This window comes from Tachysurus fulvidraco, chromosome 19 (assembly GCF_022655615.1).
Source record: "Tachysurus fulvidraco isolate hzauxx_2018 chromosome 19, HZAU_PFXX_2.0, whole genome shotgun sequence".
In the NCBI taxonomy this organism is placed as follows: Eukaryota; Metazoa; Chordata; class Actinopteri; order Siluriformes; family Bagridae; genus Tachysurus; species Tachysurus fulvidraco.
Window position 1 is genome coordinate 2203309 of NC_062536.1, and position 15354 is coordinate 2218662.

The 15354-nt window shown below is 42.9% G+C and overlaps 2 protein-coding genes across 5 annotated transcripts in view; one reads left to right on the forward strand and one right to left on the reverse strand.

Moving 5' to 3' along the window:
• cog5 (component of oligomeric golgi complex 5) overlaps positions 1-4200 on the reverse strand; it is an 11016-nt gene extending 6816 nt beyond the window's left edge. The window contains exons 1-13 of the mRNA XM_027179174.2: positions 4117-4200; positions 3966-4035; positions 3076-3215; positions 2915-2972; positions 2675-2729; positions 2529-2598; positions 2312-2432; positions 2068-2198; positions 1809-1968; positions 1534-1646; positions 1290-1367; positions 1066-1147; positions 1-176 (exon numbers count right to left, since the gene is read on the reverse strand). The exon at positions 1-176 is cut by the window's left edge and continues 26 nt beyond it. Of these exons, the coding sequence (XP_027034975.1) occupies positions 1-176; positions 1066-1147; positions 1290-1367; positions 1534-1646; positions 1809-1968; positions 2068-2198; positions 2312-2432; positions 2529-2598; positions 2675-2729; positions 2915-2972; positions 3076-3215; positions 3966-4005 (1224 nt within the window). The 5' untranslated portion in view covers positions 4006-4035; positions 4117-4200. The remainder of the gene's footprint in view (positions 177-1065; positions 1148-1289; positions 1368-1533; positions 1647-1808; positions 1969-2067; positions 2199-2311; positions 2433-2528; positions 2599-2674; positions 2730-2914; positions 2973-3075; positions 3216-3965; positions 4036-4116) is intronic.
• Positions 4201-4457: 257 nt separating this feature from the next.
• Positions 4458-15098, forward strand: dus4l (dihydrouridine synthase 4-like (S. cerevisiae)). Of its 4 annotated transcripts, XM_047803892.1 has the most exons (12): positions 5041-5283; positions 5817-5938; positions 6018-6258; positions 6339-6570; positions 9452-9458; positions 12177-12270; positions 13063-13163; positions 13269-13416; positions 13495-13630; positions 13755-13857; positions 14012-14112; positions 14207-15098. In XM_047803892.1, the coding sequence occupies exons 1-12, from the start codon at positions 5222-5224 to the stop codon at positions 14240-14242; spliced, it is 1383 nt and encodes a 460-aa protein (XP_047659848.1). In that variant the 5' UTR covers positions 5041-5221; the 3' UTR covers positions 14243-15098. The 4 variants fall into 4 exon arrangements, with proteins under 4 accessions (XP_027034996.1, XP_027034999.1, XP_047659847.1 ...); XM_027179195.2 differs by lacking the exons at positions 9452-9458; positions 12177-12270; positions 13063-13163; ... (3 more) ...; positions 14012-14112; positions 14207-15098 and adding exons at positions 4458-4544; positions 6680-6993 and having other exon boundaries at positions 5221-5283; positions 6339-6565; XM_027179198.1 differs by lacking the exons at positions 9452-9458; positions 12177-12270; positions 13063-13163; ... (3 more) ...; positions 14012-14112; positions 14207-15098 and adding exons at positions 4465-4483; positions 6680-6993 and having other exon boundaries at positions 5221-5283; positions 6339-6565.
• The last annotated feature ends 256 nt before the right edge of the window (positions 15099-15354 follow it).

The window sequence follows — 15354 nt, forward strand, 5'->3', positions numbered from 1 at the left end:
GAGATCGTGTGTGTCTGTATCAGACAGTGTGAGGTCTGGATCCAGCCCTGAGCCGCTGTGTCCCAGGAGACCTTGTATATTAACACTGTACTGCTGTAGACGCTTCCACAGCTCGTTGTAGAGCCTCAGGAGTTTGGGGAACTCTCCCTCCAGAGCTTGCTTTAGGAATGTGGAGGCTACAGAGGAGAGAGGAGCATTGTGAGGAGCATTGTGAGGAGCAGTGTGAGGAGCAGTGTGAGGAGCAGTGTGAGGAGCAGTGTGAGGAGCAGTGTGAGGAGCAGTGTGAGGAGCAATGTAAGGAGCAGTGTGAGGAGCAGTGTGAGGAGCAGTGTGAGGAGCAGTGAGGAGCAGTGTGAGGAGCAGTGTGAGGAGCAGTGTGAGGAGCAGTGTGAGGAGCAATGTAAGGAGCAGTGTGAGGAGCAGTGTGAGGAGCAGTGTGAGGAGCAGTGAGGAGCAGTGTGAGGAGCAGTGAGGAGCATTGTAAGGAGCAATGTAAGGAGCAGTGTGAGGAGCAGTGTGAGGAGCAGTGTGAGGAGCATTGTGAGGAGCAGTGTGAGGAGCATTGTGAGGAGCATTGTGAGGAGCATTGTGAGGAGCATTGTGAGGAGCAATGTAAGGAGCAGTGTGAGGAGCAGTGTGAGGAGCATTGTGAGGAGCAGTGTGAGGAGCAGTGTGAGGAGCAGTGTGAGGAGCAGTGTGAGGAGCAATGTAAGGAGCAGTGTGAGGAGCAGTGTGAGGAGCAGTGTGAGGAGCAGTGTGAGGAGCAGTGTGAGGAGCAGTGAACAATAAGTATATATCATCACGCCACCATATGACCTCTATATGACCTATACGGCTATGGACAGCTATATATACAGTGTGTATATTATAGTCCAGGTATAGTCTTCAGCTGACTGGAGCTTTATTACGAGTTTTTACTAGACAAACCCCATAAACACCAGGAGAACCCCATAAACACCAGGAGAACCCCATAAACACCAGGAGAACCCCATAAACACCAGGAGAACCCCATAAACACCAGGAGAACCCCAGCCCCAGCTACACAGTGACACAACATCTCCTGACCTTCGGTGGTTTTCTGAAGTTCCACAGACAGCATCTGAGTGATCCAGTCCCAGAACGTGTACAAGATATCCGATTGGCCGTCCTTCAGGGGGAGAGAGGGAGGAGCTTAACATTGTAGTGTGGAGACTTAAATAGCACACACACACACCTACACCACACACACACACACACACACACACACACACACACACACACACACACACACACACACAGTGTTACCACACCTTAATGAACTCATCCATGAAACACACATGAGTGACAGGATCCCTCTTCTTGGTCAGAACCTTGTGAAGATGCTGGACCTACACGTTGCATGAGACAGCAGTTAGACTCTACATGTGCATGTTAAACTATATATATATATATATATATTACACACACACACACACACAGTACACACACACTGTACACACACACACACACACTGTACACACACTGTACACACACACTGACTGCAGACCATCATACCTGAGAACATGCAGCACATATCTGGTCCATCATTTTCTCCAAGTTGGTCCATAGAGCAGCACGATATGTAGCTGTATTCCCTGGGGTGGGCATTATAGCCCGACCTGGGGCACCTACAGGCCAACACACACACACACACACACACACACACACACACACACACACACACACACACACACACACACACACACACACACACACACACACACAGTTTTCTCCCTGCTTGAGATTTTGTACATAATACTACACTAATGCTAAGAACAGTCATTACTGACCGCGGATGTTGGCAGGCTGAGTGAGGACTTTAATATCGAGGGCACTGATGATACTCTCATGTACAGACGTCTTGTATCCTTCCACCACACTGAGGATGGTTTCTCTCAAACTGCCCAGATTGTAGAAGACCTGCAGTGCTGTTCCCACCTGAGATGGGTTCTGTGGTCCAAACAGAACAAAGAAAGGTTTAAACAATGTCCCCCACACAGTACGTATGGACAGAGTTGTAGAGTCACCACACTGTAGATAAAACAGCACCTGTATCTCCATCCCCTGCTCTAGAAGTCTCTTGGCCTGGTTCTCCACCTCCAGATGTGCACGACTTATAAACAGCAGGTCATTCTCTATGACTTCGATGCCGGACAGATCCACCCCCTGAAACAGGTAGTCTGAGAGACACCATGAGATCAGATCGTTAGTGTACACAGCAGAGGATGGTCACCTAGTTCACCAGGTTTGTTTATGAAGCTCACACTACTAAAGGTGGTAGATGTTCTCTCACCCAATTCGTTGAGGCTCTGAGCAGCTTTAGTCAGCTCCCTGCTTCCCCCCTGAAGCTGACCCTGCAGCCGTTTACTCAGATACAGGATTCGGATGATCCTCCTGAGAAGATCACACACGACCTGCAGAAGAGCACACACACAACCTAGACTCCTTGTGTCTCTCACACACACACAGTAATGTTACACACGTGTGAGGAAGACAGATACCAGACGTACCTGCAGTCGGGCCAGCTGGGCCGTCCGGGCCACAATCTTATTATAGGGGTCAACAATTTTGCTCTTTATCCTTTGTGTAAGAGAAGATAAATAAGTTTTAATACCAGTGTTATAAGCCACTATAACCCACTGTGACTGAGCTTTACCTGTCCACAGCACTCTGTAACGCAGCTATCCGAGACTGCATCATTTCCAGCACACCTACAAGACATCAGAGCAGCGTTTCTGTATAATCTGTGAATGAGTGGACAGAGGAACAGGACAGAGGAACAGGACAGAGGAACAGGACAGAGGAACAGGACAGAGGAACAGGACAGAGGAACAGGACAGAGGAACAGGACAGAGGAACAGGACATACTGTAGGACGCCCTGAGGGTAAACTTTACCTTCCAGAGACTCGATTCCAGTTGCCTGAGCAAGCAGATCTTCATGTCTGGCCACAACCTGCAGGACACATGAGCTGTTAGTAAACACAGCAGTGGGAGGAGGACACACACACACACACACACACACACACACACACACACACACACACACACACACACACCTGGCAGTGAAGCTCCTTATCCAGCTGACTGATGCCCTCTGCAAGCTTGGCCAGATGTTCAGCGATCACTGCATGATGGATGGCATGAGCTGTGTAGGTCTTCACATCAAACTCCTCACTCAGGAAGTCTGTGTAACATTCTACAGCACAATCACACACACACACACACACACACACACACACACACACACACACACACACACACACACACTCCATCAATCACACAATCACACACACTCCATCAATCACACACTCCATCAATCACACACTCCATCAATCACACACTCCATCAATCACTGACACACACACACACAAAACACTACACTACACACACAGACTACACAGACTACACACACACACACTACACAGACTACACACACACACACAGACTACACAGACTACACACACACACACACACTACACAGACTACACACACACACAGACTACACACACACACACAGACTACACAGACTACACACACTCACACTACACAGACTACACACACACACACAACACAGACTACACACACACACACACACTACACACACACAACACAGACTACACACACACACACAACACAGACTACACACACACTACACTACACAGACTACACACACTACACTACACACACACACAACACAGACTACACACACACTACACTACACAGACTACACACTACACTACACAGACTACACACTACACAACACACACACTACACTACACACACTCTACACAGACTACACACACACACAACACACTATACACACACAACACAACACACAACACACACACAGACACTATACACACACAACACAACACACACACACACACACACACACACACACACACACACACACACACACACACACACACACACAGGAGAACATTACCATTGATCAGAAGAGAGTTGTTAGCTGACTCGGCCGCCATTGCTGCCACCTCACATGTGACGTAGAATTTCTGCGACAGATTAAAAACGCAATGTTATTAATTAAAGCAAATAAAAACTATCAGTAAAACCTGAACATTCTGCACACTTACAGCAGATAATTGCCCTGTTTCACTAACTAAGTGCCCTGTTTCACTAACTAAACAATTATAATTACGGAATGTACTACAGGATTTCCGGTGTGTAGAATGAAAACAGGACAAAATAAAAGTCTTGATATTAAATGATAAAGCCTTTTTATTCTAGCTGTCAATAAAGTCTTACAGATGTACTCCATTTTACATTGGTTCTGTTGGGAACAGTCATTTACATCACCTTTATGCTGTTTATCCTGCTGTTTATAAACTATTATATCCCATAATATCCCATAACATCCTATATTGTCTTTTATACATGTTATAGTGGGTCGGAACTAAACCGGCGGGCTTTGGGACCGGGGGACACCTGAGCATGCGGACTGTAAACAGCTCCACACGAGGGTTTATTTACACTGGTGTTAGCTGTAATGCTACACACGTTTGTATGGACATTTACACTGTGTAGTGTGGTGTAGTTTAGTGTGGTGTAGTTTAGTGTGGTGTAGTTTAGTGTGGTGTAGTTTAGTGTGGTGTAGTGTAGTGTGGTGTAGTGTGGTGTAGTGTAGTGTGGTGTAGTGTAGTGTGGTGTAGTGTAGTGTGGTGTAGTTTAGTGTGGTGTAGTGTAGTGTGGTGTAGTTTAGTGTGGTGTAGTGTAGTGTGGTGTAGTGTAGTGTGGTGTAGTGTAGTGTGGGTGAGTTAGTGTGGTGTAGTTTAGTGTGTGTGTAGTTTAGTGTGGTGTAGTGTAGTGTGTGTATGTGGTAGTGGTGTTGTAGTGTAGTGTGGGTAGTTTTTAGTGTGGTGTAGTGTAGTGTGGTGTAGTGTAGTGTGGTGTAGTGTAGTGTGGTGTAGTTTAGTGTGGTGTAGTGTAGTGTGGTGTAGTTTAGTGTGGTGTAGTTTAGTGTGGTGTAGTTTAGTGTGGTGTAGTGTAGTGTGGTGTAGTGTAGTGTGGTGTAGTGTAGTGTGGTGTAGTGTAGTGTGGTGTAGTTTAGTGTGGTGTAGTGTAGTGTGGTGTAGTTTAGTGTGGTGTAGTGTAGTGTGGTGTAGTGTAGTGTGGTGTAGTTTAGTGTGACCTGTGAACATGACCAAACTTCTACTTACATTAATGTTCCTCTAACTCAGGATGGAGTTATTTGAAAACGGCAGAGTGGTAAAAGTTTGTGCCCCAATGGTGCGCTATTCCAAGTAAGTGTGTGTGTGTGTGTGTGTGTGTGTGTGTGTAGTCTGTATGTGTAGTGTGTGTGTGTGTAGTCTGTATGTGTAGTGTGTGTGTGTGTGTAGTCTGTATGTGTGTAGTCTGTATGTGTAGTGTGTGTGTGTGTAGTCTGTATGTGTAGTGTGTGTGTGTGTAGTCTGTATGTGTAGTGTGTGTGTGTAGTCTCTGTGTGTGTGTGTGTGTGTGGTGTAGTCTGTGTGTGTGTGTATATGTGTAGTGTGTGTAGGTCTGTTTAGTGTGTGTGTGTGTGTGTGTGTAGTCTGTGTGTTTGTGTGTAGTGAGTATGTAGTGAAGTGTGTGTTTGTGTAGTCTGTGTGTGTGTGTATATGTGTAGTGTGTGTAGGTCTGTTTAGTGTGTGTGTGTGTGTGTGTGTAGTCTGTGTGTTTGTGTGTAGTGAGTATGTAGTGAAGTGTGTGTTTGTGTAGTCTGTGTGTGTGAGTGTGTGTGAGTGTGTGTGTGAATGTTTCTCCACATGCCTAACACTCTGCTGTCCTTCATCAGGCTGGCCTTCAGGTCTCTAGTCCGGAAGTATGACTGTGACCTGTGCTTCTCTCCTATGATCGTTGCAGCTGATTTCATTCGTTCTGCTAAAGCCAGAGACAGTGAGCTGACCACAAACTCCTGTAAGTCTGAGTGAACATGCACAAGGGTTGTCCAGCATGCTGTGTGTCACTCTCACCTGTGCTCACCTTTTCCTCCCAGCTGACCGACCTCTGATCATCCAGTTCGCTGCAACAGAAGCTCAGACCCTGGCGACTGCTGCAGGTTTGGTCGCCCCTTTCTCTGATGGTGTGGACCTGAACTGTGGCTGTCCTCAGAGGTGGGCCATGGCCGAGGGCTACGGAGCATGCTTAATGAACAAACCCCAGGTAGTGAAGGACATGGTGAGACACGTCAGGAACCAGGTGGACAAGCCCAATTACGGCGTGTCCGTTAAGATAAGGTGTTTATCTGTATTCTCCTCATCCCTATAGTCTGCCCACGTGTTTATGCTTCATGCTCAGCTTTCCAGTTGAATTGCAGAATTCACAAGGACGTGAGGAAGACCGTGGACCTGTGTCAGAAGGCAGAAGCAGCCGGCGTGTCCTGGATCACGGTTCACGGGAGGACATCCGACGAGAGACACCAACCGGTACATTACGACGTCATCAGGGTCATTAAGGAGAGCCTTGGAGTCCCAGTCATCGCTAACGGAGATATTAAAACTCCTGGAGACATTGAGGCTGTGCGTGAACTGACAGGGGTGGATGGTATGGCACCTACATTTGTGTCTTCATATAAAAATAAACACACACATTGTTCATTCATGCAGTTATGGAATCAGCCAATCACGTGTTTGTACTCGTTGTGACGTTTCCTTCCAGGTGTGATGTCTGCTCGGGGATTACTGGCCAATCCAGCCCTGTTCTCAGGGTACCATCACACCCCGTTGGAGTGTTTGTGGGACTGGGTGAACATCGCCTTGGACCAGGGGACTCCGTTCACCTGCTTCCACCATCACCTGATCTATATGCTGGAACATATTACATCTCAGCCTGAGAGGAAGGTGTTCAATGGTTTATCCAGTACATCTGCAGTCATTGATTATCTGCACAACACCTACGGCTCTCTATAGTTAGGAATACACAACTTTTTTATATTGTAATTAAAAAAAATAAAGAGACTTGAATAAAGGTAACCATATTTGTCTTTATAATTACATGGTGAAAAATGCAAATGGATGGTTAACTATTGTAGCATCACATTCAGGTGTCGTGGCACACACCTTCAGGTGTCGTGGCACAGGGTTTTACACTGAGATTATATAGTGATGTAGAGGGTTTTACACTGAGATTATATAGTGATGTAGAGGGTTTTACACTGAGATTATATAGTGATGTAGAGGGTTTTACACTGAGATTATATAGTGATGTAGAGGGTTTTACACTGAGATTATATAGTGATGTAGAGGTTTTACACTGAGATTATATAGTGATGTAGAGTTTTTACACTGAGATTATATAGTGATGTAGAGGGTTTTACACTGAGATTATATAGTGATGTAGAGGTTTTACACTGAGATTATATAGTGATGTAGAGGTTTTTACACTGAGATTATATAGTGATGTAGAGGTTTTACACTGAGATTATATAGTGATGTATAGGGTTTTACACTGAGATTATATAGTGATGTAGAGGGTTTTACACTGAGATTATATAGTGATGTAGAGGGTTTTACACTGAGATTATATAGTGATGTAGAGGGTTTTACACTGAGATTATATAGTGATGTAGAGGATTTACACTGAGATTATATAGTGATGTAGAGGGTTTTACACTGAGATTATATAGTGATGTAGAGGGTTTTACACTGAGATTATATAGTGATGTAGAGGGTTTTACACTGAGATTATATAGTGATGTAGAGGGTTTTACACTGAGATTATATAGTGATGTAGAGGTTTTACACTGAGATTATATAGTGATGTAGAGGGTTTTACACTGAGATTATATAGTGATGTAGAGGTTTTACACTGAGATTATATAGTGATGTAGAGGGTTTTACACTGAGATTATATAGTGATGTAGAGGGTTTTATACTGAGATTATATAGTGATGTAGAGGGTTTTACACTGAGATTATATAGTGATGTAGAGGTTTTACACTGAGATTATATAGTGATGTAGAGGGTTTTACACTGAGATTATATAGTGATGTAGAGGGTTTTACACTGAGATTATATAGTGATGTAGAGGGTTTTACACTGAGATTATATAGTGATGTAGAGGGTTTTACACTGAGATTATATAGTGATGTAGAGGTTTTTACACTGAGATTATATAGTGATGTAGAGGGTTTTACACTGAGATTATATAGTGATGTAGAGGTTTTACACTGAGATTATATAGTGATGTAGAGGGTTTTACACTGAGATTATATAGTGATGTAGAGGGTTTTACACTGAGATTATATAGTGATGTAGAGGTTTTTACACTGAGATTATATAGTGATGTAGAGGGTTTTATACTGAGATTATATAGTGATGTAGAGGTTTTTACACTGAGATTATATAGTGATGTAGAGGGTTTTATACTGAGATTATATAGTGATGTAGAGGGTTTTACACTGAGATTATATAGTGATGTAGAGGATTTACACTGAGATTATATAGTGATGTAGAGGGTTTTACACTGAGATTATATAGTGATGTAGAGGGTTTTACACTGAGATTATATAGTGATGTAGAGGGTTTTACACTGAGATTATATAGTGATGTAGAGGTTTTACACTGAGATTATATAGTGATGTAGAGGGTTTTACACTGAGATTATATAGTGATGTAGAGGGTTTTACACTGAGATTATATAGTGATGTAGAGGGTTTTACACTGAGATTATATAGTGATGTAGAGGGTTTTACACTGAGATTATATAGTGATGTAGAGGGTTTTACACTGAGATTATATAGTGATGTAGAGGGTTTTACACTGAGATTATATAGTGATGTAGAGGGTTTTACACTGAGATTATATAGTGATGTAGAGGGTTTTACACTGAGATTATATAGTGATGTAGAGGGTTTTACACTGAGATTATATAGTCTATAATATAAGATACAGCTCAGTAGGTTGAGTTAATGTTTAGATCACACATCACTGTGATACAGCCACGTATTTAGATATATGAGTGGTTGTACCTTGAGTCTATATTAGGACGGTGTGAGTTTACACGTTTATATCCCCTGTGTGTGGTTTCATTTTGAACACATTCTGAAGTTAACCCGGAAGTAAAAGCTGAGCTGGGACGCGACGCTTCTTCTGCTGAACTTTCCGCCGTGTTTATTAAGTGTGTTTATGATGTTTCTCAGCCGAACTACACTGAAGTGAGTATTTAATCATGTAGCTGCTCTTACACACGGTGTTTCCCCACAATATTACAGCTTGTTCAGCTCTGTTTGGTGTTTATCTGCCAGGTGAAACCTGCAGCACAAGCTGTTGTCGCAGTATCAGTCTTTAAACGAGATCAGCGTGTAAACTGTTTAAGTGATAAGTAGTTTTATAAGGTGATTAGTGTTTACATTATTAATCCTCTGTACGCATGCGCGTCTTTTACACTTAGTGCTAATTTATTTACATCTCTAAACCTCCACATGATCAGGAAAAAGGTCAGAAATACTTTATAACAAACTTTTCACCAGCTACATGAACAGAAAAGGAAAATAAACCCATAAATAAGTGACAACTGTGGACGAATCGAGGTTATATATGAACATTTGCCCCTTTTACCCCGAGGCAGTTTGAGTTCGGAGCATAATTTAGAACCAGTTTGTGTGTGTGTGTGTGTGTGTGTGTGTGTGTGTGTGTGTGTGTGTGTGTGTGTGTGTGTGTGTGTCCTCCTTCACAGACTAATGTCACTGTAATAGATCACTGTTACTGTTTCCCTAATGTTTATGTCACGGCACAGATTTTATAAAACATCACACAACAAACCACTAAGCTTTAAAATGAACTAACACGCTTCACTGCTTCAGATGGCATGTTAAAAGTGGACATAAGCCTACATTAAAATGACGTAAAATCTGAGCTTAAGTTATTACACACTGCTGAGAAAACAACACAGGCTACATATCAATGCTGTCGGGAGTGTAGTAGTGAAAACACGGAATGGAGTTTAACTTATATGGACTCTAATGAGCCAAGCGGAATGGATTTCAGGAAGCAGCAGCGTGGGTAATGCTGTAGGTAAAAGTGGGTGGGACCAATATTATTGGTCTTAAACAGTCGGTGGGTCCTGTCCCGAAGTGTGCTATAGGTCCAGAACACTGTTATATATAACCTGTGTGTGCTATAGGTCCAGAACACTGTTATATATAACCTGTGTGTGCTATAGGTCCAGAACACTGTTATATATAACCTGTGTGTGCTATAGGTCCAGAACACTGTTATATATAACCTGTGTGCTATAGGTCCAGAACACTGTTATATATAACCTGTGTGTGCTATAGGTCCAGAACACTGTTATATATAACCTGTGTGTGCTATAGGTCCAGAACACTGTTATATATAACCTGTGTGCTATAGGTCCAGAACACTGTTATATATAACCTGTGTGTGCTATAGGTCCAGAACACTGTTATATATAACCTGTGTGCTATAGGTCCAGAACACTGTTATATATAACCTGTGTGCTATAGGTCCAGAACACTGTTATATATATAACCTGTGTGTGCTATAGGTCCAGAACACTGTTATATATAACCTGTGTGCTATAGGTCCAGAACACTGTTATATATAACCTGTGTGTGCTATAGGTCCAGAACACTGTTATATATAACCTGTGTGCTATAGGTCCAGAACACTGTTATATATAACCTGTGTGTGCTATAGGTCCAGAACACTGTTATATATAACCTGTGTGTGCTATAGGTCCAGAACACTGTTATATATAACCTGTGTGTGCTATAGGTCCAGAACACTGTTATATATAACCTGTGTGTGCTATAGGTCCAGAACACTGTTATATATAACCTGTGTGCTATAGGTCCAGAACACTGTTATATATAACCTGTGTGTGCTATAGGTCCAGAACACTGTTATATATAACCTGTGTGCTATAGGTCCAGAACACTGTTATATATAACCTGTGTGTGCTATAGGTCCAGAACACTGTTATATATAACCTGTGTGCTATAGGTCCAGAACACTGTTATATATAACCTGTGTGTGCTATAGGTCCAGAACACTGTTATATATAACCTGTGTGTGCTATAGGTCCAGAACACTGTTATATATAACCTGTGTGTGCTATAGGTCCAGAACACTGTTATATATAACCTGTGTGTGCTATAGGTCCAGAACACTGTTATATATAACCTGTGTGCTATAGGTCCAGAACACTGTTATATATAACCTGTGTGTGCTATAGGTCCAGAACACTGTTATATATAACCTGTGTGCTATAGGTCCAGAACACTGTTATATATAACCTGTGTGTGCTATAGGTCCAGAACACTGTTATATATAACCTGTGTGTGCTATAGGTCCAGAACACTGTTATATATAACCTGTGTGTGCTATAGGTCCAGAACACTGTTATATATAACCTGTGTGTGCTATAGGTCCAGAACACTGTTATATATAACCTGTGTGTGCTATAGGTCCAGAACACTGTTATATATAACCTGTGTGTGCTATAGGTCCAGAACACTGTTATATATAACCTGTGTGTGCTATAGGTCCAGAACACTGTTATATATAACCTGTGTGTGCTATAGGTCCAGAACACTGTTATATATAACCTGTGTGCTATAGGTCCAGAACACTGTTATATATAACCTGTGTGTGCTATAGGTCCAGAACACTGTTATATATAACCTGTGTGTGCTATAGGTCCAGAACACTGTTATATATAACCTGTGTGTGCTATAGGTCCAGAACACTGTTATATATAACCTGTGTGCTATAGGAAGGTCCGGAACCCTGTTATGGTTATAGCTAGGTTAGTGAGCACATGTAGTGAACAGGATCTGTTTGGGATTCAGACTTCAGTCCTCTCCTTTCTGATATTCCCACAGACTTAAACACTAAATATTTTGGTCATTTAAGATTCAAACCCAAGTTATAGTGGTATATAGATGAAGTCTAATGCTAACGGCTAATGTCACACTATTTCTATACAGATAAAACACTCTGTTATATTTATTTATACTTCACCTTACAATTTCACTTTCAGAGCACTCTGTGGTGCTAATGATGATCTTTGTGGCATCATCATCATCATTATTGTAGGTTGCCAGGTTGTAATAAATAGTGTAACGTTTTGTAAACCCCTCCACAACATGTTTCAGTCTGTCGTCTTCCTGACAGGAAGTACTGACCTGTAGAGATGACTTTGCAGTGGACTGCTGTGGCCTTGTTCCTCTATGTTGAGATGGGGATTCTCCTCCTCCTCTGCCTGCCCTTCATCTCGGCTATAAGGTAAACTGGTCTATAAGGTAAACTGGTCTCCAGTGAAAAATGTAAACTGGTCTCCTCACTCTGAGAGGAGTTCTATAGGTCTGTTCTGCTGCTCCACCCATCCATCTGTCTATCTATCTATACATTCTTAAACAATCCACCCATCCATCTGTCTATCTATCTATACATTCTTAAACAAACCACCCATCCATCCTTCTATCCTAATACACATCCATTTCCTCCTCCAAGAGGAATCAGATCACAATCAGAATGAAACAGTGATTTAATGTAGTGTGATGTCTAGTCTAGTTTCACCCTAAACACCTTCTTACATTGTTCAGTGCACCAGATTTTTATAAATCTCTCTCTCTCTCTCTCTCTCTCTCAAAGAGAGAGAGGGAAAAAGAGAAAAGAGAAAGGGAGAGGAGAGAGAGAGAGAAACGAAAGGGGAGAGGAGAAAGAAGAGAGAAGAGAAAAGTAGGGGTAGAGGGCGAGATCGGAGAGAGAGAGAGAAAGAGAGAAAGAGAGAGGGAGATCGAGAGAGAGAGAGATAGAGAGAGAGAGAGAGAGAGAGAGAGAGAGAGAGGGGAAGAGAGAGGAGAGAGAGAAAGAGAGAACGGGAGAGGGGAAGAGAGAGATGTCTCTTCCTCTCTCTTCTCTCTCTCCCTCTCTCTCTTCTCTCTCCCTCTCTTCCCTCTCTCTCTCTCTCTCTCTCTCTCTCTCTCTCTCTCTCCCTCTCTCTCTCTCTGTCTCTGTCTCTCTCTCACTCTCTCTGTCTCTCTCTCACTCTCTCTCTCTCTCTCTCTCTCTCAGATGGCAGACCATCTTTAATCTGAACATATGGAATCAAGGTTCTTGGTTGTGGAAAAGAGGATTTCTGGCAATGATCATTATCCTGATTGTTCTGTTTCTGGGTATGTGACGTGGCTCCACTCTGTTCACACAGTTTATAGCGGTGCTGTGACGAGCGTTTCTCTACCGGACATGTTGTCAGTCTAACAGAGTGTTCTGTCCTGTAGACGCGGTGAGGGAGGTGAGGAAGTACTCAGGAACTCAGATACATAAAGAGTCTAAGCTGTACCCTAATGTGTTCGACCATGTGCACATGAAGCTCTTTAGAGCTCAGAGGAACCTGTACATCTCAGGATTCGCCCTCCTCCTGTGGCTGTAATATCCTTCACTCCTTTATAATCATTGGTTCATCCGCCGTTGGCTTTGCTTACTGAGCGTTCATTTTGTTCACAGGGTCATGCGGAGGGTCATCACTCTGATCAGTCAACTCGCAGAGGCTGCAAACACCAAGTCGGCTCTTCAGGTCCAGATAGAGGATGCTAACAAGGCTGCCAAAAAATACATGGAGGAATCTGAACAGCTCAAGCAGGTTCTTCTTTTCTTTATTTAAACACAGACCATTTCCTAAACAGATTACTGGCCCACGGTGTAGGTGTGAATCTGCTGATAGTTTCAGATCTAATCAGTAGAGTGTGTGTTTCCCTCTGCACTAGGCCTCACACCATTCCGCAGGTGATGAACAGACAGCACAGGTAAACGAACAGCTGAGAAAACAAGTGTGTCAACTCACACAGGAGCTCAAGACATCTGCTGAAGGTCAGTGACCAATAACATCTTTAGTCATATATGATACGATTTACCTTTAAATGGATGAGTAATGAAACTGCAGTTCAGACAATTGTGTCATCATGTAGTTCCCATTGTACTAAAGATGATCACCACTGAGCTGTAATGAGGATTGTTTTTACAGCTCTGAACAGGTCTGAATCACAAGCAGAAGCCATTAAGATTCAAGCCGCTGCTTTAGCCAGAGATTACGACCAGTTACTTCAAAGCCAAAACCAACTGCAGGTAAACGTTTCCAAACCATTTGTTGGTGTGAACGTCACACTGCAGGTGCCGAGGCTCTTTGGACCTCGTTCTAACCCAGATGTTTTGATCCTAGCGTCGGACCGAGACTGAAGATAAGAAAGATATTTGAGCTGAACGCCAGGCTCAGATCCAGAAGCTGTAACTCCGCAGCATGCCGGCTTGTCCTTCGTCCCAGGGTGACCCCGGGGTGACCCCAGGGCACAGAGGTTCATCACGGGGGGGAAAAGGACCTTGGCTGTGTGTCTCTACATGAGGAACTGTATAACGGACCTGCACTTTTCTCTGTTTAGGTTTTATCTTGTCTTCAGTAACTGATTTATAGTCTTAAATATACAATGCTGTGTGAAAGGCACGATGCGAGTCAGTGTTTGGTGTGAAACTGTTTACAAATGATTCAGGATCTGGTAAAAGACTATCATGTAGAACCCAAACAATGGTCCCCACAACAGTACTGTATGTTTGACTGGGTATTCCTGAGATTATATACTGTTAGTCCCTACTGTTAATCTGGAGATTATATACCGTTAGTCCCCACTGTTAATCTGGAGATTATATACCGTTAGTCCCCACTGTCAATCTGGAGATTATATACCGTTAGTCCCCACTGTTAATCTGGAGATTATATACCGTTAGTCCCCACTGTCAATCTGGAGATTATATACCGTTAGTCCCCACTGTTAATCTGGAGATTATATACCGTTAGTCCCCACTGTCAATCTGGAGATTATATACCGTTAGTCCCCACTGTCAATCTGGAGATTATATACCGTTAGTCCCCACTGTTAATCTGGAGATTATATTCCGTTAGTCCCTACTGTCAATCTGGAGATTATATTCTGTTATTGAGCTGTTGGTCCTTTTTATTTTATTGGGCTGAAGTATAGTTTGCATTGATGCTTTCTTTTCTACTTTCTCTCTGGTACTCCTGTATAACCAAAGCAATAAATTTGAGTTGATTAAACATATGGTGTATGGATGTGTGTTACCTTTGTAATGATGAAGCCAGACTGTCTGTATGTCTAACTACCAGTTAATCAGTGGTTAATAATACTACTACTACTTTGTTCTGGGGTGTGTGTACAACCTGACACAGCTCTAGTGGGGATTGATGTCAGTTAGGAGGCGCAGCAGCTGTCACCACCCACCCTCATGTGCCCACCAGGTAAATCCAGCCAGCACGCTCTATGTGGAATCCTTCTGAGTGTTAAACATGCTGCATGT

Coding starts and splice junctions, on each gene's coding strand:
- dus4l (XM_047803892.1), top strand. CDS start 5,222: ATGGAGTTATTTGAAAACGGCAGAGTGGTAAAAGTTTGTGCCCCAATG. Junction 6,259..6,338: donor GGCGTGTCCGTTAAGATAAG/GTGTTTATCTGT, acceptor GTTGAATTGCAG/AATTCACAAGGACGTGAGGA. Junction 13,164..13,268: donor CCTGATTGTTCTGTTTCTGG/GTATGTGACGTG, acceptor TCTGTCCTGTAG/ACGCGGTGAGGGAGGTGAGG.